Source organism: Manacus candei, unplaced genomic scaffold, assembly GCF_025592945.1.
Source record: "Manacus candei isolate 608988 ecotype Guabito, Panama unplaced genomic scaffold, ASM2559294v1 h1tg000152l, whole genome shotgun sequence".
Taxonomy (NCBI): Eukaryota; Metazoa; Chordata; class Aves; order Passeriformes; family Pipridae; genus Manacus; species Manacus candei.
Window position 1 is genome coordinate 540,115 of NW_026138200.1, and position 21,237 is coordinate 561,351.

Sequence of the window (21,237 nt, forward strand, 5' to 3'; positions counted from 1 at the left end):
GTCAAGGTAAGAAGGAAAACAAAATTGTATGTAGAAATTCCAGCAAACATATGCCACAATCTTAATGAAATGTCTCTTTGTTTAATTTGTTTATTTTTCACACACTTATGCAACCCTATTGGTGTTTCTACAGTATAGGCTAGAGATATTATCACTATGTCATCTGGTCCTACTCAGGGCAATAGTAATAGAGGAAAAAGCTCACAGATTTCTCAAGAAAAAGACTTTTTACTGCCTGTAAAAAATCAGTGTTGTGAAGAGAACATTTGAACAATCACAAGGGATACAGTAGGATGGAATGAAGGACAATATCAAGGTATCTGTCAAGAAAGTCAAAAGGAAGGTCTGAACTGAGAAGGTTCAGCTAGGATGTGTTGGTATCCGATTTTAATAATCATACTGATAACAAAAGATGCCATACTGGAAAATCTCTTATTTCCTAAAATGTCTCACTTCCTGCCTATCTATAATAGCAACAACTTGCACCAGGATGTTTTCACAACTTAGTTTTTCCGAAAATAAAACTGGATGCTGACAAGGAACACTGCAAAGCCCAGTTTAAACTTTTCAGTGTACGGAGTGAAGCTATTTTTTGACTTGTTTAACTACTCTAAGCAATTCACTTAGCCTTTCTGTAAAAAATTTTCACTAATGATTAACAAACAAAGCTTTACAAATTAACTTTATTATTCAATGCTCCTATTTTCAATATGTTATATTTTCATGGTTGCAGTCTGCATCTCAGATAACCCACACCTTTCAGAAGTATCTGGCTTTGAGAGTAAGCACTGAGATAACATGTAGAGGATCAGAGGGAGAAACATGGAAACTACTGGAGGAGTAAGAGCTGTGGAGTAATTCTTTTGTAAGCAGTCCACACTTATAAATCTGCTCAACTGAAGAGGATTTTGCCTGTTTATTTTAAAGAAACTGAAGTTTCATTGGTGAAAAAGAAGTGAGAGGCTTTGAATTGCTACAAGTTACTTTTCATATGTAGCATTACTTTCTCATAGCTCTGAACATTCAGCTGCCGAATGTTTATGTCATGTATTTTTGATACAACTACTTGTCTGTCTAAATATATTCACAGCTTCAACTTCTGCTGCTGTCTTTACACATGAAAAGCAGTTCCACAGATATCCCTCTGATACAACTAAGGTCTTCCACAGAATCATTCATGCCATGTGGATTATGGATTACTTTGTGCTAAAATAAACCATTCTTTTTGAGTTAGACAACAGATTATGACTGCCACCATTTAGAATGTCAAATTTCTAAAACAGATCTTTCTCCAAAGTGTCCTAATAAGTTTTGCATATTAGTGTTATCACCACACGTATTTACATTCATTGAGTGACTCAAATACTTCCTCTATCTTTGTAAAGTTTATCCTTCTTTATAATCTTATTGGAGTCTTTGCTTTCTACAAAACAGGAAAGAAGTTTGTTTGAAAGTACTTTTAATTGTCCTCTTACATCTTAGAGACTATTCATGAGTGGGAACTCCCTTCAAACAGGGAAGTCGTAGCTGCTCCAGTGGCACCATCTAGTGGGGAAGAACCCCACTGCCAGTAATGCAGCTGAGCTCTGTGAGTGCGAGAGCAGGTTCCTGACTGAACGCCCCAACTGATGGATTACACATTACTTGCTTTATCTAAGTCTTTATACCCCGAGACAATTTACTCCCAGATAGGAGGCTGAATGTTACATCAGAGTATGTTAAAAAAATAACTTAAGATCTCTGGGTACATCACCTTTTTTAAACGTTTTACGTCCTTGGACCAAAAAATTCAGTGTATTTTTGACCACCATAAATTTCATGTTTGGAGGTTAAAATTTAGAAACGGTTCCTTAACTGTTAATTGGATAAAGATTCACTAAACATAATGGGCTTCTTGTAAATTAATGAGCCACAAAACTTATATTATTATTTTAGGGAAGTAAAACAACTGGACACCATTTGCTCAAGTCCTGAAACAAGAACAAGAAGGCACTAATGGAAAAAACACATCTATGGGGTAAACATTCAAAGAATAGAGGAAGATTTATAACACTCATTATCCTTTAATGCAACTTTAAAGCAATAACTATAATGAAATAGTAAAAGAAAAATTTGTTTCCAGGACAAATTATACATCCAGTAGGGCTAAGATTTAAAAGCTATATTGATATTTTCGGGGACTTTAGAGGGACGTGTAACTTCGCAGAATTTTACTGGGACTGAGGTATTTTAGTGTATGTGGTTCCAATAGATTTCAAATATTAAAGGATGTAATTTTTACATTCATATGTCAATATAGTGTTTGGTGTTCTTTTGCTGACCTATGTTTCCACACCTCAATATAATCACAGAATCACGAATGGGTCAGGTTGGAAGGGACTACAGTGGGTCATTTGGTCCAGCCTCTCCACTCAGGCAGGGCCATCCCAGAGCACATGGCACAGGACTGCATCCAGAAGATTCTTGAATATCTCCAGTGAGGGAGACTCCATAACCTCTCTGGGCAACCTGTTCCAATGCACAGGCACCTATACAGTAAAGAATTTCTTCCTCAAGTGGAGCTTCCTGTGCATCAGTTTCTGCCCGTATTGTCGTATTGCTCAGCATCACCGAGCAGAACTTGGCTCCATCTTTGACACCCTCCTGTCAGATACTGATAGACACTGATGAGGTCCCCTCTCAGCTGTCTCTTCTCAATGCTGAACAGGCCCAACTCCGAATTTCTTGACAGGAGTTGACAGATGCCACAAGGAGCATTCAGTTTAATACACTGCAAAAAAAAAAGTCAATATGGACAACATTAAATCAAGCAAAAGTAGCCATTGTGCCTTCTTCAATGAAAGGTTTGTAGCTACTTTGAATGGCTGAACCCAGAGTAGAAACAGAGGTCTTATATTCTCTCCTTGCTTATTTCTAAAGGAAGAGAAAAAAGCTGTAGATTGCAACAACAACAACAAAAACAAATAAACAAAAACCAAAACAACCAAAAAAACAAAAACACAAAAAACCCCCAAACAAACAAAAAAAATCCCCAAACTGACAAACCCCAGTGTCATGGTTTAACCCCAGGCAGCAGCCAAACCCTGCACAGCCACTTGCTCTTTCCCCTGCCAATGGGATTGGGTAGAGAAATGGAAGGGTAAAAGCTAGAAAACTTGTGGGTTGAGGTAAAGACAGTTTAGTAGAGAAGGCAAAAGCCATGCACAAAACCAAAACAAAATAAGGAATTCATTCCCTGCTTCCCATGAGCAGGCAGGTGTTCAGCCATTTCCAGGAGAGCAGGGCCCCATCACCTGTAATGGTTACTTGGGAAGATAAATGTCATCACTCCAAACATCCTCTCTTTCCTTCTTCTCCCCCCCCACCTTTATATATTGAGCACAATGTGGTGTGGTATGGAGTATCCCTTTGGGGTCACCCCAGTTGGGGTCACCTGTCCCAGTTGTGTATTCTCCCAACCTCCCACGCACTCCAGCCTCCTTTGCCAGTGTGGCACTCTGTAAAGCAGAAAAGGCCTTGTGTCTGTGTAAACTGTTGCTCATTAATTACAAAAACCTCTCTATTACCATCACTGTGTTCAGGACAAATCCAAAACACAGCTCTATACCAGCCACTGTGAAGAAAACTAATTTTACTCCAGCCAAAACCAGCATACCCAAAGACCCCAAAACAAAAAACAAAACTCAAACCAACAAAGAATCATAGCCATCTTGCATGGCTGTAGTGTTAGAGGACCTTTCTAACTTGACAGTGGATCAGGAGGTCAACAGAATCCAACACCACTTCAAAAGTTCCCAGTGTTCTCTACACTTTATTGTATGACAAGGAAAGCTCTACATTTGATCAAAGACAAGCAAACAACAAAATTCAGAATGAATACAGTCCCCTGGTTTATCCTTTTTTTAAAAAGCTCATCCAAGTTCTGTAAGTAAAAGCAGACATTTCTCATATGCAATGTGTAAACAAAAATCTTGCAATTTACTGTTGTTACTTTGCAAAATGCGTTTCCTTCTCCTTTTACTTTTGAAGGCTGTGGTTGCAGTTGTACACCATGTGTGCTTTCTAGATTAGAAAGGCAGGCCTGATGTCGAAATACAAGCCAATGCACAAAACATTTTTCAGGCAATGCAGCTGCAATAAATTTAAATATTCTAATGCCTAGTATGTTAAAGGAAATATGACACCAATGTTCATGATTTGTCCAACACCAGCACAAGTAACTCACCTTGCTTGGCCTTAAGCAGACAAGGAACTGTAATTCATAGATCTATCATATCACTTGGGAAGCTTCTGGAAAAAGTTCTCCTGCACTAGTGCTGCTTTCAGAAGTTCTTCTGACCTAAGTCTTTCCACATGTTCCCTGCTACCAATACATGCCTAATAACCTTAATAACTTGGAGTAAAAGTAACAATTTTTCTTCTGCATTTACTTTAAGCTATATACCTCCTTTCTTCCTAAAATATGTAAATGGATCTTACCATACAGTTCATTACGGTTCAGATCATTATCCTGTGGGAATCAGAGAATAAAACAATGGAAAGAAAAAGGTTCTGAGAAGGAACCTTCATCTGGAAAATATGTCAAAGATGGAAGATACTGAAAGAAAAACATTTAATTGCAGGCATTAGGGTCAGGGAAAACTCCCAAAGGATCCAATGATATGAACCTAGAAGACAATCTGAGGAAGGGAAATGGGGTTTCTAGTGTTTAATAGAGTCAAGAAACTGAAGAGACTAAGAACTGAGGATAAATTGAAAGAGTTTTTTTACTTTTGTTTGGTATAACTGAAGATTTTTGAGGAATTGAATGGCCACTTGAAAATGAGGAGAAGAAGGAATAGAGAAATGGAGGAATAGTCAAAGAAAGAGAAATTTGAGCTAAATGACTCCTTGCATTACACTATGTTAAGAAGTAATTTACTACAATTTTCTGTAGTCTCTCAGCAACTGCAACTGGGAAAGACTGTATATCAAAATCCATACTGTCTTACCTTAGATATTAAATTGAGAAATGCAAGGCCAGGACTGCAGGTCAAGACGATAAAGTCTCAGGGCCAGGACACCTCAATTTCTGCAGATATTGCTAAAAAGAAAAGTTTCTGAAAGGTGACTGAGCCCACCTGATGGGAGCAGCTGCTCTGGCTGACAATGCTCCGTCTCCAGGCGTGAGGAGATTGCTCACCTGGGGGGCAGGTAGGTGCCATGGAGGGGCTACAGAGTTCTCCACTGGCAATCATGAAAAAAAACCCCGAAAACCAAAACCAACCAACCAACCAAACAACAGTTTCCCGAATCACTATTTGAGCATTGTCACACGTTTCCAAACACTACAAAGAAAACATGTGAGATGACTTTACCTGATGGCATTTAAGTCCGTTTTGAGGATGTGGTGGTCGCTCTCCCGTTTCACAACGCCTGTATGCAGCTGTCCTCACCACCCGAACCTGCCCGCGGTGTTCCAGGGCAGCAGAACCCGAGGCAGGATCCCACCTTCGTCCACCAGGCAGAGCCTTTGGGATTCGGCAGGAAACGGGTTAAACTCGGAGCCTCGGCTCCAGGAACCCGGCGGGCGGTTCCATTGCCTGGCGAGGGGGAACCCACTTATACGTTGTTAATTATTCTTTATAAAATAACGCCAATACTCCAAAAGGAGAGCAACAGACGGTCATTATAAAGCACGAGAAGCAGGTCTGCGAAGTAAAAGGAGTGGACCTGAGGTAAAATCCTGAAGGCACTTCTGTCCATTCTCCTGCGTGGGCAAGTTGCGCTCAGCCCGGTCTGAGGGAGGAGGCGAGGCGGCACCCCGGTAGCGTGTTTGGGGCTCGCAGGGCGCTTTAGGAGTTTTAGATACACTTTAATTTCTCCTTCCAGCATCACAAGAGCTGTTCTCCTCACCGGCTGCTTGTAACAGGCCTCGTTTGCCTGAGCAGGACTGGGAGGAGAGGAGGAAGGGCGGGCGGGGGAGCGGTGACGGCAGGAGGGTTCTGAGGTGACAAAGGCGCGGGAAGCGGCCGGGGCAGCCCGGGGTGCTGCTCGGTCAGGGGGTCAGTGGCTTTCTCTGGTGCAAATAATAATAATATAATCTGTCGTGCCGAGCCCCGTGGAAGAGGTGTGGCAAACAGGCTTGGGAGTCCTAAGCATAAACGCCCAGTAACTCGGCCGTATATCTGAGGCGGTGTTAGGGAGCCGGCGCTGAGATACGCCCCAGGCGGTTCGGGAACGGGCTGAGGGCGTCCTTAGGCATCTGCTCACACCAGTGCTTTGGAGTGTCTTAGAGACTTTGACTGTGTTCTTTAGGATCGATTTAGTACGTTAGTGTAGGGAAAAAAAACACCTCAGACTTTTTTTTTTTTTTTTCCCATTAACGATAAGAAAGCGAGGAACTGGGTTCTTAGGTCTGTGCCTAGACAGGAGGAAACTGAGTACACTTCAAGTGTTATGAAGGAGCTGGTTTATGAGCAGCTATTAGTGATAAACATAGGAGAGCCTTCCATCATACTAAAAATATTTCTGCGGAATCACAGGCATGGGCAATGCTTCCCAGGCAACTATAAAATGCCAAGCCCACTTCCTCTGAGAAACTATGAAACTTAAAAGCAGACCAAACCCACAGAGAATAAACAAATCTGGAGCATAAAATAAGTGAATAGGAGTTGCATTGTCTGTGGGAAGCCAAATTAATTTTTGTAACGTATTTTCTTCTGTGTTGTTTATAAGAAGATTTCTTGTCTGCCTAGTTACTCCTAAGTAACAGCTGAGCAGTACGAGCAGTAATACTGTGGTAACATGATATAGGTGGAGAGTCCACATATTCCAGAGAAATATGTAAGAAATTGAAGTACATTATAACCTTCTGGGTCCCTCTGGGGTTCACCCGTGAAACAGCACCAGGAAGTTTGCTATAATCATTATTCCTGCACTGTTTTTGTGGCTAAATAAGGATTTCAGTGCACTAGGCTAGCAATCCAGAGCCTTTTTTGAGCTCTTCATTAACATATAACCAAAAATAGCACTTAATTAAAAAGTTGCAGTATGTTTTTGCAATCAAAGGGAAGTGTGTATGCTGGAGGAAACCTATTATATTAATAGTGCTGTAACTTTTTGCTTGGCACATACAGAGTCGTAAGAACTTATCCTTTAAATTTCTGCAAATGGAAAAAACCCATATTCCTAAGGACAATAATTAACTCTTATTCTACAGCTACCTAAATATGTAGTTGTATTCCTATAGCCAGGTTATTACAGCTCTATAACTTCCCTGAAATTACATGTGAAATTTTCTATTTCAGGCATTTTGGCATCAGTATATAGCATTTTGAATGAAATTTTTGGGAACTGGACAGATTATATCTATTACATGTGAAGAGCACCAGCCATAAAGAAGTCTCATATAGAAATCTCTGAACTGCTTTTAGAAGAGGGTAAAGCTTGTAGAGGCCTGGTAAGAAAATCTTCATTTAAATATACACAATTTTATTGTTGGGAGGGAAGATTATTAAAGGAGTGAGAAGGAGGAAGAAGATGTAACTGCTGATCAGTTTGATAGATCTTGAATATTCAACTGTTATGTGGTTTTATACTAACTTCATAACACCATGAAGGTCATCAGATTGATATGTAATACAGTGTTCATCATAATGAAACAAACCCTCACAGAGAGGCTACCAAATATGTGTGTGACACTCCTTCCCCCATAGGCCTTATAATATTTTTGAGTTAATCATCAATGACACAGGAATACTAAGCATTTTTCTTACTTTTCATAAATCTAGTTTTTAAAAATGAAACAAACTGCCTAGACTTCTATTACTAATTGTTTAGGTGACCACTTTTTCATTCTTAAGGAAAGCTCAGATGTGGATCACGTGTCTGCTTAGCATGTCCCTGGGTTGGACAGTCAACTTCAGTACTTCTGAAGATTATGAGGCAACATCCAAGTTTAGCAGTGTGCTTAGTTGTTTCCAGACAATCATAAAAACAGCACAACATTGACATTTTAAATAAAATAAATATTTTATTTTTTTATTTATTTTATTTTTTTTATTATTATTTTTTATTTTTTTATTTTTATTTTAGTGGTCTAAATGAAGTTTCTCAAATTAAGGGGGAAAAAATGAAAAAAGGAAAGATCATATTTTTAGGTCTGCAGATAAATAACATTTTTTGTGAAAGTTTTTCATGTAAGTACTTTTTATGCCATACTATAAATAGAAATTTTATAAGCATGGTTTTCACAAGCAATCTCTTTTAGCAACTTTTTATCCAAAAATTATTGGATCACAAATACTTTTTCTATAGTACTAAAATTATGTACCCACCAAAGAGAGTTTTCCATTCATTGTCTACTCACAGTACATTCTTCTTTTGCCTCTATGGGCATTTGGCTATTCCATAAACACAATGAAGAGGAAAAAAAATAAAACCAGTAAGATAGAGGCTTACGCTAAAATTTCTTTTCTAAAAATAGAAAACCAGCTTATAGAGGCATCCTTTTTAAGACAGTCATTCTTTAAGAACATGAAGAGGTTCGTGTCTTCGATTATTTTTTCCAAAGAAGAAGAGTCAAAATAGGAAAATAAAGAAAATAAGGGCTTTTATATACTGCCTCTATCTGTGGGAGCAAGAAAGAAGAAAACAATCCACAATATTAGGGAGAACTCAGTCTAATGGCAGAGAAAAGATAAACATTGCCTAAGGAAATGCAGGAGAAAAAAAAGTACTTTGACCAGAAGAGAGTAATCACTAGTGTAGCCTGGAGTAAACAAAACACTGACTTTAATCTGCAAATGAGGGGAAACAGCAATGGAACCATGGAAGGTATGAAAATAGTGAGTAAGTTTAGGCAAAAATCTAGCGAATGAAAGTATAAAACACATTTTGTGGTGTATGTGGATATATTTTCCTGATGGGAAAATTCATATTTTGAATGCTACCAAGTTATTTTAATTTTTGCATCTATTTAGAACGCAACTGTCTTTAAAATTGGCAATGTATTCTTACCTGCCTTGACTTGAATGGCTAGTGCAGTGTTTCTAGTCAGAAAAAATATATGATGGCATCAGATGTTTGGGTGCACTCTGTTTATGAAGATTGTGTGTATGTTCTTTTCCTCTGAAACCACGTGAAAGTTTCACCTGAAGTCTCAGGTCATTTTTTGTTGATAGTCATCTTGAATCTCTCTTGCTCTGTTTTTCTTACAGCTACATTCCCAGCCATTGCTCAGGCCTGTGTATGGGTTTCTGTGTCTTCTCTGCATCTTTTCTGCATTTTTTTTCTCACACACGCCTGTCCTCAAATATCCAACAAAACATGTGCCAACCACACGTGTCTTTGTTTTTGGTTGTAACGTGTACCCATGTTCTCGTGGAGGCTGTTCTTTTGTCAGAAAGTTAAACTTCTTCTTACAGTGATTTTGAAGAGCACTTTCTATGACAAGTTGATGGAATATGTTTTATCTAACAGCAATTTTATGGATAACAGAGAGTTGATCCCATGGAAAACATAGCATAGAAAACATATTAGCAAAAGCACAGGTATACAGTTTGCAGCCTCTTTAGGAGGGTCACTGTATCATCTCTCACATGAGTACTTGCACTGGAATGCAGTCAACAGTAGAGAAAATTGGCAAACCTACAAAATGTTCAGTAATCATTCAAAACTGTAAATTAACATAAATTAAGAATGCTGTGCACACTAGTGGTCTTTCACTGTCATCAAGATTTTTATATTATTTGTACTTTCCTATAAGCTTTAGAAAAAATGCTCATGCTTATCGTGTAATTTCTCCAGATATATACCTCTTAGGCCAGAGATTTCTATACTGTTTTTCTTTTGTAAGATCAACTACATTTACAAAACCTGAGGAAGTTGACTATGAATTTTAAAACAATGGGAGGATAAATACAGGAATTTAAACATCAACACTAGAATTTAAATATGTCACGATCCAGAAAAAATCACATTGTTTTAATGTGATTTTTTAGTTGTGTTTTTTTGAGAATTCCATGCTAATCATTCCTAAAAGGTATATTCTTCTTTCAGTCCTTTTTTTCTTTATTACAACCAGGTTGGATCACCTAGGCAGAGACATTTGTTTCTATTTAATTTCAGCTTCTCTAGGTTAACAGGTCAGTTTTATGGACCACTTATTGTCCCTGTCAAAAGTTTAAACAAAAATTTTAAAAAGGCTTTGCCCTTCAGAATGTGCAGTATTGCAACTCTGCAGTGACAAGTTTATACTGCTTTCTGGCTCACTAATGAAGCACCCACAAATCTTCTGAAGTCCTGACAAACCAGATGTACTGATATTTATCCCTGTGGCCATACTGAGAGAAGCAAATGTCCAGCACATGTCCAGTTAAAAAATGTAATAATATATATAATGGAACTTATAAGAGGAATACTCAGCATTCAGAAAATCACCAGTGATGTTTATTTATCCTTACTCCTTTCCCATTCTTATCTTAAAATCAATAAATTGCACTTTAGAAGTAATTTTCATTACAAATTGATGTTTACAGCCATAAGCTTCAGGAGTGCAAAAGTTGCTTGCCTTTATTTCATTTCTTGCACAATGTGTGTTTTCTCTTCCTGTTCTCACTGTAACATCCTTTCATAAGGGCCACAGGATGTCTAAAATAAAAAGGGACATCTGCTGCAGGTTACAGTGTGTATGACTTTTTAAAATGGCTTCACTTCACATGAACAAACATCTAACGATAGCCAAATTTCAATCAACTCTCTTTTGTCAGGTTTCTAGATAAAAAATCAGGTAGTTAATTGCTTCAATAAAGAAATAATTGGAAATATGAATGTGATTTATCTCTAGATGGGGGACCACAGTTTCTTCTTACCTTTCTTTTGGCTAATCAATTCCAGGAGATTGCCAGAGGTGTGTTTGTAAAATGCAATGTAAATGAAACATGCATGGACATTGGAAATAATTTGCCAGTTAGCACTTTCCTAAACAATTCCTGTGTACAGTTTAGAAGTTAGTGTGAGTCAGGAACCATTCCCAATACATGCAGGTGACTATCCTGTTCTGAAGAATAGAAGGGTTTAATAATACAAGCATAAAACATTATGTGGTTACCAGCCCCAATGCCAGAGAACAGTCCCAGGCATGTTTAACCTGTTCTTTTATATGTAGCTATTGAATCTTTTGGCTGAGGTAGTTAACACTTCAGTATCCGAAGAACAGAAAAGTTCTGCTTTCTTCCAAAGAAGCAGTTTTTAAAGGCCTGAGCCCAAGAAGCTTTTTTAACCTACATGATATAGATAAGCATATCTGTGTCTTACGTATTCTCTTTACTGGCAAGTTCATTAAAAATGGAGTGGCAAGGCATCTGAAGCATGTTATAATATTCTCAGATTACTTTAATCCATGCAAGTATGACTTTCATCTTGTGCTGAATACAATGGTCCTTAATTTTCAGCTTCTGTCCTTTACCAGAAGATGAATGTCCACATTTACTTGCCGGCTTGTGAAGCTCTGTATTGATTTAGCTTTACATCTTAAAAAGTGGAGAGAAAAAAAAGCCTGAATGTTTTTATATTTATCTCTTAAAATTATCCACAGTGGCCCTCAACAGCCCCCTTATGTGAAATTGCACAGGATTTCTTATGTAGCTAACATACAATACTGGAATGATACCCTCTTCCTTTCTGAAATTCAGCAATGGTGAATCCACAGGAAAGAGCCTAAGGAGCATCTTTGGCCAGATTTCAGATTGCTTGCTATGACAGTACGTAACTGACCATTTATCTTCCCTACAAAATTAAGGGATTTAACTTGTTAGGTCTGTTCTTATGGCCCTAACGTAACAATACCGGGACAGTCTACTTGTCCAGCAGTCTATCACTATATTTTATTTATTATGTATGTTTTATAGTCTGAATTATGTGTTTTACATTAACTTTATTCAGAATCCTTAGTGCCTTGCATAATCAAGAGCTTACTTCAACATTCAAGTGAAAGTACAAAAGTTTTGTCTTCTGCCTTTTGTTCCACATGGATACAATTATACATTTTAATAGATATACCTGCCATAAAATTCATATCCTATACAAATAGAAGCAGATTCTTAACACGGTAGATGCAAGTTTGTCATTTAGAAAAAAATGAGAAAGTATTATTTAATTTCATATTAAACTTTTTTTAGTAAATTAAGCTAAATAATTAGAAGAAGGAAAAAAATTACCTCCACCTGGCTTGTCAGGAAAAAAACCCTAAATCAGTAGTCCCCATGAAGTTGTAAGCTTACAGCAAGTCACCGAACAAATATTTTACTTCTCAGTCTCCCAGCTTCCTTGGCTTATTATTTAACCTGTACCACTGGAGGCCTCATGTATAGGTTGCTTACTTTGCACAATGAATATTTTCCAGTTAATCAATTACATGGTGCTATTATTTGCTCCTGTGAACTAAAGTCAATGAAAAGAACATAACTTTATATTAATTGTCATACAGAATACATTATTACATTCTTCCTGTGCACTGTTGTGGTCCAGCCTTAACACCAGATTCTAAATAATTTGAACACTTAAATTTAGGATGATGGCTAATGATTGCATTACTGTATTACCTTCAGATAACAAGCTCCCACTTTTTATAGGAAAGTTCTTTTTAATTATTGAGAAAATATAAAAAATATACAATCTTAATTTTAAAATTATTTTACTGACATGTCATTTATTTCAAAAATCTATCTGGAAATACGTACTACCTGTAAATTACTAAAATGTAAAGATAACAATGTTTGAGTATCCCATCAACAACTTAAAATGACAGGTACCTGAGTGTTATAATGGCCCTTAAAGAAATGGAAATGGAAAAGCACAATACATTTTACAGAAAAAAAAAATTCAAATTACAACAATAACATCTAAGAAAACAATCACATCTAAGTAAAAGTTGTATTTTTACTCCAGTATTACATGCTGTCCATAATTTATGAAGCTGAATAACAACATGTAGCAGTCAGGGAAGTTTAACATCAGAATAAAGAGGGCAAAGAGGTCTCTTCTCTAATTGCAACAAATATTATCTTTGCATCTGGAAAGCTTATCTCAGTATGCAGTTGTAAACAGCAGCAAGAGGCATACTTACAGCTTTCCATATATTTTATGAAAATTGCTTGAGAAATATGTTTTAAAAACAGTTTTTAATTTCTGCCTTTTGAATTAGAATACTCTTTGAAGAACAAGAAGCCAGTTTCAGAATAACAGACTGTGTAAACAGCTTAAATCTATGGGAACACAGTAATTGGTTTGGGGCAAAAGGCACATTCTCCCTTGACATCAAAAGGAGCAGGATTAGGTTCTAAAGCTTTACCCTGAAACTTGCAGTTCATTTTCTGGACTATATAGATGTGGATTTGTCAGGGGAATTCAGGGAGCTCTGCCCTCCTCCACACTGCGACCAGCTTTGTTCAGGCAGCGTGTGCTCCTCAGTGTGCCACAGTCAGGGCTGCATGACTGCATAGCTCCTCCCATATAGATTAGGACTATCCCCACCCCATGACTAAGGCCTGGAACAGAAATAAGGTTTTTAAAGGATCTTACAAGAGTTTTCAGGTAATCTGAAATACTTGATTTATCACTTTTTCTGGCCATTTCAGGCATAATGAGATGAACCCTGTGCATACTGAAGTATTTTTAGGAACATAGTGAGCCTCCATTCTGCAATAAATTGCTGTGAGTGGGCTTTTGAAGAGAAATAAAAGGAGCCACTTGTCTAGATGCAGTCAAAGAATTTGGTCTTTCATTTTAAAAGGTAGATTAGAGTAATATCTAATGGAATAAAAAATATTTAATTTTCTTTAAGGAAAAAACAATCCTGATTTGCCCATATGTGTCACACATGACCTTCTAAAAGAACTAATGGCTTGAATTAGTTGTTTTCATGTGTAGATAATACAACATAGTACTCAGATAAAATAGCCATTTCTACAAATTCTTTTAGTTGAACAGTATTATAAAGCATAAAATGGTCCAGTGACACTCTCACTGAAACTGTAGTCAAATAGGTGTCGTCTCTTAGTTACCATAATGTTTGTACTGTCTAAATCATGTTTGGCATTTGAAAATTGAAATTTTAGTATTTATATTTTATTTACATATTAATTTACCAATTGAGAAAAAATAATTATATAAATAAATTATTAAAATCACAGAAAGACTCCATCAACATGAATTGATAACAATCAGTTAGAAGTAGATTGAAGTAGTATTCCTGGGCTAACTTTTTAATTTTAGAATTACATTTTCCTGAGAATTCATAGATATATAAATACACACATATAGGGGTACGTGAACTCCAGATAGGTAGTTCATTAAATTTAATTTGTTACCAGGAGAAGGTAAATAGTTTCCCCCTTGAGTTACAGAGTTGCAACATATGAAATTAAGTGCAAAGACCTAAGAACACACACACTTCATTTGCAAACCAACTATTTCCCTTTATTTCACATGGATAACTTCAAGTTGTAAATGCATAAACGATTATAAGATTGGGGCCTTTTACATTAACAGGAACAAAGGTATGGAATAGATTTTTTTCAGAGCTCAGTTTACTCTATCTCCAGTATATATATGAGCCAGTAGATATTAGTATTTCTGGTACTTAATTACCATATTCTCTAGTGCCATATTCATTTATGTACTCTCAAACAAAAACACATATGCTTGTAAAACGAACTTTGATTCATCCAAAATTAAGAATTTAGTAGCAGTTTAAGCTTGAGAGGCATTTAAAATCTGTACTAAAGACAGAGCGCTATTCTGAAAATCCTAAGTGTTGGAAAGATTCAAGTGCATTGGTGTAAGATATTATCCCTTTGTGCAAATAACATCCATCCAGCGCTGAAAGGGTGTGTTTATATGTCACAGGGTATATTAACAGCTGTGTCCAGCTGAATCCTGAAGTCGACAGACAAGCAATGCTTCCTCTAGAAATGAAGGGATTTTTGTCCAAGTACTGAGCAGCAAAACGACATTAAGTGAGTACTAAAAGATATAGTTAATTAATCGGATATAAATGCTCCTTCATTTTTATCCTGTGCTATCATTATTCAGTTTTACCTGTATAGCGGAACACCATAAAGTCTTTCATATTAGGACATTCTCTTTCTGCAAACACTCCTTCACAACACACAATTAAAATATTTCCCGTAAATCTGGTGGCGGTGGAGCATCAGCCTCCAGCGAAGGACATTTCACCTGAACATCAGTATTGTCCCCGTCCAAAAAGGTTGTTTTTGAAAGCCACTCCCGTTCGGTATGTCCACCTGGAAATCCCTCGCCCCGGCAACGCTTTCAGCCGCGGGTGTTTCGGTTCCTGCGGCGCGGCCTCTCACATCCACAAAGACAGACATGAGCGGCAATAGTAACTCGGACGAGTGTCCCACCCGCTGGGGCTGCCGCCTTTGAGGATTCATTTTAAGGCGCCTTTCCAGGTCTGCCTCCTGCGAGCGGCATTTTGCAGTCCTCCTCCTCCTCCTCCCCACCATCCTTAGGCAAGACAAAAAATAATCACCAAAACGTGTGGGTTTTTTCCGACGGTCCTTTCTTCACAAATCCTCTCAGGGCAGGCTTAAGCTTAAACTTCGGTCTCGTTCCGCGCAGCAGGAGTGGGGGGGGAAGTAAAGAAAAGAAAAAAAGGAAAGAGAAACTCGTGCGGCAGCCGGAGGGGTGGGGAGGGGGAGAAGAGCCACGCAGCGGAGGCTCCGCCGGGCGAGGCGAGGGAGCCACTCCAGCTGCGGCGGCGGAAGCGGCGCTGGTGGAGCGAGGGAGCGATCGAGCGAGGAGGAGGCAGCGGAGGGAAGGGAAGGGAAGGGAAGGGGGAGGCTGCTGGTGTTTGGCGCCGGTGGAGGGAGTCATTCCTGCCGCTGCACTTCCGGTCGGCATTTTGTTCTGAGAGGGAGCGAGAGAGACACACACAGGTTCCTTCCCCTCCTCCTCCTCGCCCTCCTCTCCCCCTGCCCCCCCGCTGGGTACCGACTCACCGTGCCCAGGCCGCCCCTCCCCGCCCTCCTGCGCTCGCACTCTCGGAGGGAGCGGCGGCGGCGGCGGCCCCTTGGCAGCGCTGCCCCCCGGCCACCCCCCGCTCCCCCCCGCCCGGAGCGCGGCTCGGAACCGGTTCGGCGCGGCCCGGCCCGTGTTGATGTTGTGAAGGAGGCTCGGGGGGAAGGGATTTGCCTCGGCCGCACACCTCCCGGCTCTACATGTTCGCTGCACTGAGGAGGAGACGGAAGAGGAGCCAGCCCCCCTCCCGGCCCGGATTATTGTTGTTATATTATCTCCCCTCCTCCTCTTGCTCCGCGGCGGCGGCGGCGGCCCAGCGGCGGCGGCGGCTCCTCTGAGGAGGGAGGGGGGCGGATTTCTCTCCCCCTCACTCGGATTCTCGTTGGATTCAGACGCCGATTTGCTCAGGTAATCCCCCCTCCTTGTCTCCCCTTCCCCTCCCTGCCCTCTCCAGCAGCGGGCCGGGCCTCCCAGCCCGGCGGCCCAGCACTGTCGGGAGCAGAGGGGGATTAGCTGTTACCCGGGGTACAGGGGAGTAAGTGGCAACTGGAGGTGTTTATTTCGCAGCCCCCCTTCCTGCTCGCTCGGGTCTGGCGGAGGAGGTTGGTTCCTGCCGGGCTGCCGGGAGGCCCAGGCCCGGCGGAGGGCGCAGGCCCGCCGGCCAGCGCCTTTACTCCAGCTCGGGGATTAGAAAGGCGAAGCGGCTGCTCAGTGACAGGCCTCAACCCGAGAAGAGCAGGAGGAGGAGGAGGAGGAAACAATACAATTAGTCGCAAATGTGCACTGATGCTTTGCCATATTTACAACTTCACTGAGGGCAAGAAAGGAAGGTCCCAGCGCAGATAGTCCTCTGAAGTGGGCCAGGGCTAAGTGGAGGAATAGGGGAAGAGAGATAATGTATATACCCTGGAACAAAAATATCACCTCTCTTCACTGTTACCTTCTCCTTCTAACCAACTGCATTCTGAACATTCAAAAGTTTGAGTGCTTTTGATTTTATAATGTGCAGATGTTCAATCTCTAAATAATATTATTGATTAGTGTGTTAATAACTTAGTATATTTATAGCATAAAATAGTGCTTCAGGATAATTGACACAACACGGACACCTGCAGACCCAGGAAATACAGATAGACAGGCATATTGTATCAGGTACTCCACACAATCTCAGTGTCTGTGTGCTGTATACATTACAGGAATATGTATTAAATTTAGAAGGAATACTAGCAAACAGAAAACAGGCAAGGGATCGTGTGTAAAGTGCTGCGTTTATGACATTTAAAGGACCAAGGTGAAGATGGGATCTTACCCGAAGGACTTGAGAATCAAACGTAAATTTAATTAAGGGAAAAGTGAGGAATGCTTAAAAAGTATCATCCTTTCTTATCAGGCCATATCACTTTGAGACCCCAAGGTTGTTATTGGCTGTTTGTGTCCATGATGTTTGAATATGTAATTAGGTGTCATTTTAATAGGTCAAATGTGTTTCGAAAATGACTGTTGATGAGTGTCAGGTCTTTATAAATAGATGGTAGCTGATTTACAGTAAAGTATATCTTGGACCTGGAAGTGGTCGAGTTGTGAGTGTTACTGAAAATTGAGGTAGATTTAAAACAAACACCCTGTGAACCAATAAAAATACTCCTGCAGAAATTACATAATTGCAGGAAATTTTAAGATACAAAGTTTTCATCTTTCACTTAGAAAGGAATTTTGTAAATGGCAAACAAGTATCAACATTACATCATTTGCCCATTTTTCAGCAGGTTTTTTAGTTGTTCAGGTAGATTTGTTGTAGTAATACATGGTTACCGTATCTAATTGAGTAACTTTCTGGTGCATTGTGTTAAGAGTCTTATAAATAAAACTGTGCTATCGTGCCTCCCGCGTGTCCTGATACATGTTTAAAAGGGTCAAGTTAATAAAGCTGTCACGTAGAAGGCGTGTTTTTAATGCTGTAAATCCGTGTAGTAGTCAGTAGCGTGTCCGTGATTTGTATTGGTCAGGGAGCAGTTTGAATTTTAAAAAGCCAGAAGATCCTGCTGAGCCCCAATCCTGGCCTCCCTTCCTCCCACTAATCTCCCATTCCTGTCTTTGTGCTGCCTGGTCCTGTTAGACACTGTTTGCAACAGGGCCTCAGGCCTACGTGCGTGGAGAGGAACCATTTACACTTCGAAAAAGCAGCTTTTTATTTTTAAACTTTGTGAATTGCAGAGGGAGCCACCAGTAGTCTCTAACTGTCCTCACCTCAGTGTGTAACAGCGGAATTGCTGTTTTCTTGTGGCCTGTAGCGTGCATGAAGGCTGAGTGTAACTCAGCTTTACAGGGAAGAAAGGACTGTACAGAAGTAGTTGTAGTTCTTGGGTAGTTTTCATCATCAGGAAGCGACATCAGCTCTAGCATTTCTTTCGTCTCTGTTTCAGGCAGCTCCCGTTCTAACAAAAATGGGTTTATTAAGCTAACAGTAGTGAACTTTCCTGACTTATTTTTTCATTTGGGGAGGTTTGCTTTAAATATATCCAGATATGAGCAGGAAATGAGCTACTGTAGTTACATAGTTCCTGTCAAGTTTATCTTGCCTGGGTTGTGTGGTTGTGTTTACAGCACCCTTTTTTTTTTTTTTTTTTTTAATCAGAACACATACAGTTTTCTGGAATGAAAAAAAATAGGTGTATTTATAAGGGGAAATGTAAAATGTTGTCTATTTTTATTTATAATCAGTTTTTTTTTTTTCTTGTGAACTGTATGTGGTTAATCCTGAATTAATTGCTTTATCATAATGTATGTATTTTTATAGAAATATTTAATGTTGAAATATTTATAAGAGGACTTATTTTTCTTTTAGATTGTGTTTTTTAGCACATTTAAGAGAGTGTGTGCACGTGTGTGTGTGTGTGTTGAGGCAGGCCTGTGGCACTTTCATACTACTTTTCCCTTGATGTTTGGAGTTTGTACTGGTCCATTGTTTATCACAACAGCTAGCTGCTTAAAGGAGATGTAGTTACTTTGTTGATGTTCTAGAAATACAAAATTAATTATTCTCAAGATGTTAGTTGTAACAATTATTTTAACAAAAAGAGGAAAATACTTCTTGCTACCTTTTATTTTGTACTTTTGGCTACTTTGTATATTTTGAATTTGTTTCCTGTGTACAGGTTTGGTTATTTTTTCCCCTCTTCACTTCTTAAATATTTTACCTGAAGTTGTCTCAAAAAAATATTTCCCTGAAGTCTATTGGTGTCAATAAAAGATAATTCTTTAATTGTTAAAAACAAAGAAGGAAGAACAGGAATACAATTAAATTTTTTTTTATTTTTTTTTTCATTTGAAATGTTTAAATTTTGATTTAGGAGCAACAGAACAGTAACTAAAGAGAAAAAAAAAATACTTCTATCCTGAATATCTAGACCTAAGAAAGAAATCAAGTTTTCAAATTCTCAAATTTATGATTTCTAGAAATTATTTTGGAATTGTGTATACTATTCATGAATGTACATGAATACACTTGGACAACAGTTATGGGCATATTTAATTGGAAAAATATGAGTGTGATAGCTTTAGAGTCTGGTGTCTGGTAGGTCATCCAGCATTAAGCTATTCAGTGTCGGAAAACAGCTCACTAGAAATATTTAACATTTGAAAGAATGGCCATTTCAGTGTCATACCACTTGGTTTTGATTGTGTTTTTCATATGCCTTTATTAGAAGTAGTACAGGTTAGGTTAGCTTCTGATTTTGACCCATCAGCAGTAACGAATACTCTGTGGCACAGAGATACCTACAAGAAAATGCTTGAAACTGGTGATACCTGTGTATTCTTGCTAATAACTGTACAATAATTCTAATCATAAAAAAGGAATTTTGAAATTATGGTTGTTAAAGGCTTGTATTCTAAAAATCTTCAATATGATTAGTCTGTATTTGTGTTTTTATTTTTTTTTGTATTACAAACATACTTCTTAATAGCTGATTCTGACCCCCAAAGTAAGTGTGAGAAAAGTGCTTTGTATTGACATCTGTGACAGCCTAGAAGTGAGGAAATTGTGTTTGAGGATATTATGCAGGACTTGTGATTTGTGTCTCACTTCCTGTCCCTACTGTTAACTATGGAACATCTCACTGGCAAAAGGGAGGGGAGAAAGGATTTTGGCCCGACTGTTTGTGGAAACTGAAAGGGATTCCAGTCAGATTGAACATGGTTGTTGATACTGTATTTGAAGGTGACTACCTGGTTTACACAAATAGCTTAAAAAAATTATAAACATCCAAGACCAGTTTTCATGTTAAAGTCAGAAAAAAATTATAGAAAAAGTTAATTTTTATGGCCTCTAGAGTTTTTATAAGTTGGTCTTAATTGGTTTTCCAATCAGAGATCTCTAAATCCTTTATGTAAGTAGATAATTTAATTATTTGGTTTGTTGCTGTGGTTTGACTTGAAGCATTTGGGGTTTGGTAGCAGTGTGTGTGTGTAGAATGCAATGCATTTTAGAGGAGCAGTGTCAGAAAGCGCTAGGCCGCAAAGTGAGGGAGTCAGACAAGGAAACAGCAGACAAGGAGCTGGGCCTTTAACTGCACCATTATGTTCAACCCTCCCTCACAGCCCCAGCTCAATGCCTCATACAGTGTCTGGGAAATGCCAGCTGACTGGGATACTGTTATAACATGTATGTTTGTAATTCATTGTGCAGCCTGCTGCCCTATTACATGGTGTACACATACAGTCCTTTCATGAAGGCTGAAGTGTTTTTACATTTTAATTTCTAGAGTTATCCCAATATAAAGCACTTTGCAGACATTAGAGAGCTTTATTACTGCACATCTGTAAAATATTATTTCCATTTTGTAGATGAAAAGCTGAAACTGAATCAAATTAGTGAGTTTTAAAAGCTTATAAATCTGTGTGTTCTGACTTGCTTTATTTTTCAGCTTTTTAGAGTTACTTTACAGCACTTAGGAAGTTCATAACACTGTTTTTCTTGACTTTATTTGTGGTTGTGTGAATGCTACATTTCAACATATTAGACTCATTGTTTCTCCTTCTGAATCCCTTAGAAATATAGGATGGGTTTTTGCTGATGGCCTTAAACATCTATTAAATTTCAACTGTCTTGATCATGCCAACAGCTGGAAAAGAATAGATTTCCTGTTCTGGAAACCTAAAAAAAAAGATCTTCCATATTGTGAAGAACCCAAAATCTCTTAAACTTTGTCAGGG

The 21,237-nt window shown here is 38.8% G+C and overlaps 2 protein-coding genes and 1 long non-coding RNA gene across 7 annotated transcripts in view; 2 read left to right on the top strand and 1 right to left on the bottom strand.

Moving 5' to 3' along the window:
• Positions 1–5,769: 5,769 nt before the first annotated feature.
• On the top strand, positions 5,770–8,420 carry LOC127463201 (uncharacterized). The gene is made up of 3 exons (XR_007900694.1): positions 5,770–5,806; positions 7,290–7,441; positions 7,845–8,420. It is a non-coding gene; the product is annotated as an uncharacterized LOC127463201 (long non-coding RNA).
• Positions 8,421–11,897: 3,477 nt separating this feature from the next.
• On the bottom strand, positions 11,898–18,414 carry LOC127463192 (uncharacterized). Its single transcript, XM_051772305.1, has 3 exons — positions 18,271–18,414; positions 16,005–16,512; positions 11,898–15,912 (listed from the first exon to the last, which is right to left on the bottom strand). Exons 1-3 carry the CDS (start codon positions 18,412–18,414, stop codon positions 15,599–15,601), a joined length of 966 nt encoding a protein of 321 aa, XP_051628265.1. The 3' UTR covers positions 11,898–15,598.
• Positions 14,894–21,237, top strand: part of NIPBL (NIPBL cohesin loading factor) — a 154,668-nt gene continuing 148,324 nt past the window's right edge. For 4 of the 5 annotated variants that reach the window (XM_051772306.1, XM_051772313.1, XM_051772311.1 and 1 more), the window contains exon 1: positions 16,289–16,431. The gene's annotated coding sequence lies outside the window, so the exon portion shown is untranslated. Of the gene's footprint in view, positions 15,000–16,288; positions 16,432–21,237 lie in introns of those variants that run through there. The other variant, XM_051772307.1, reaches the window with a different exon arrangement.

Excerpts from the sequence above, each read along its gene's own strand:
- LOC127463192 (XM_051772305.1), bottom strand. The coding sequence starts at position 18,414 with ATGTCGCTTCCTGATGATGAAAACTACCCAAGAACTACAACTACTTCT. Across the intron at positions 16,513-18,270 it reads TTCCGCTGTTACACACTGAG|TGCTGGGCCGCCGGGCTGGG; the intron begins GTGAGGACAGTT and ends TGCTCCCGACAG. Across the intron at positions 15,913-16,004 it reads GGAGGGGCGGCCTGGGCACG|AACAAAATGCCGACCGGAAG; the intron begins GTGAGTCGGTAC and ends GCTCCCTCTCAG.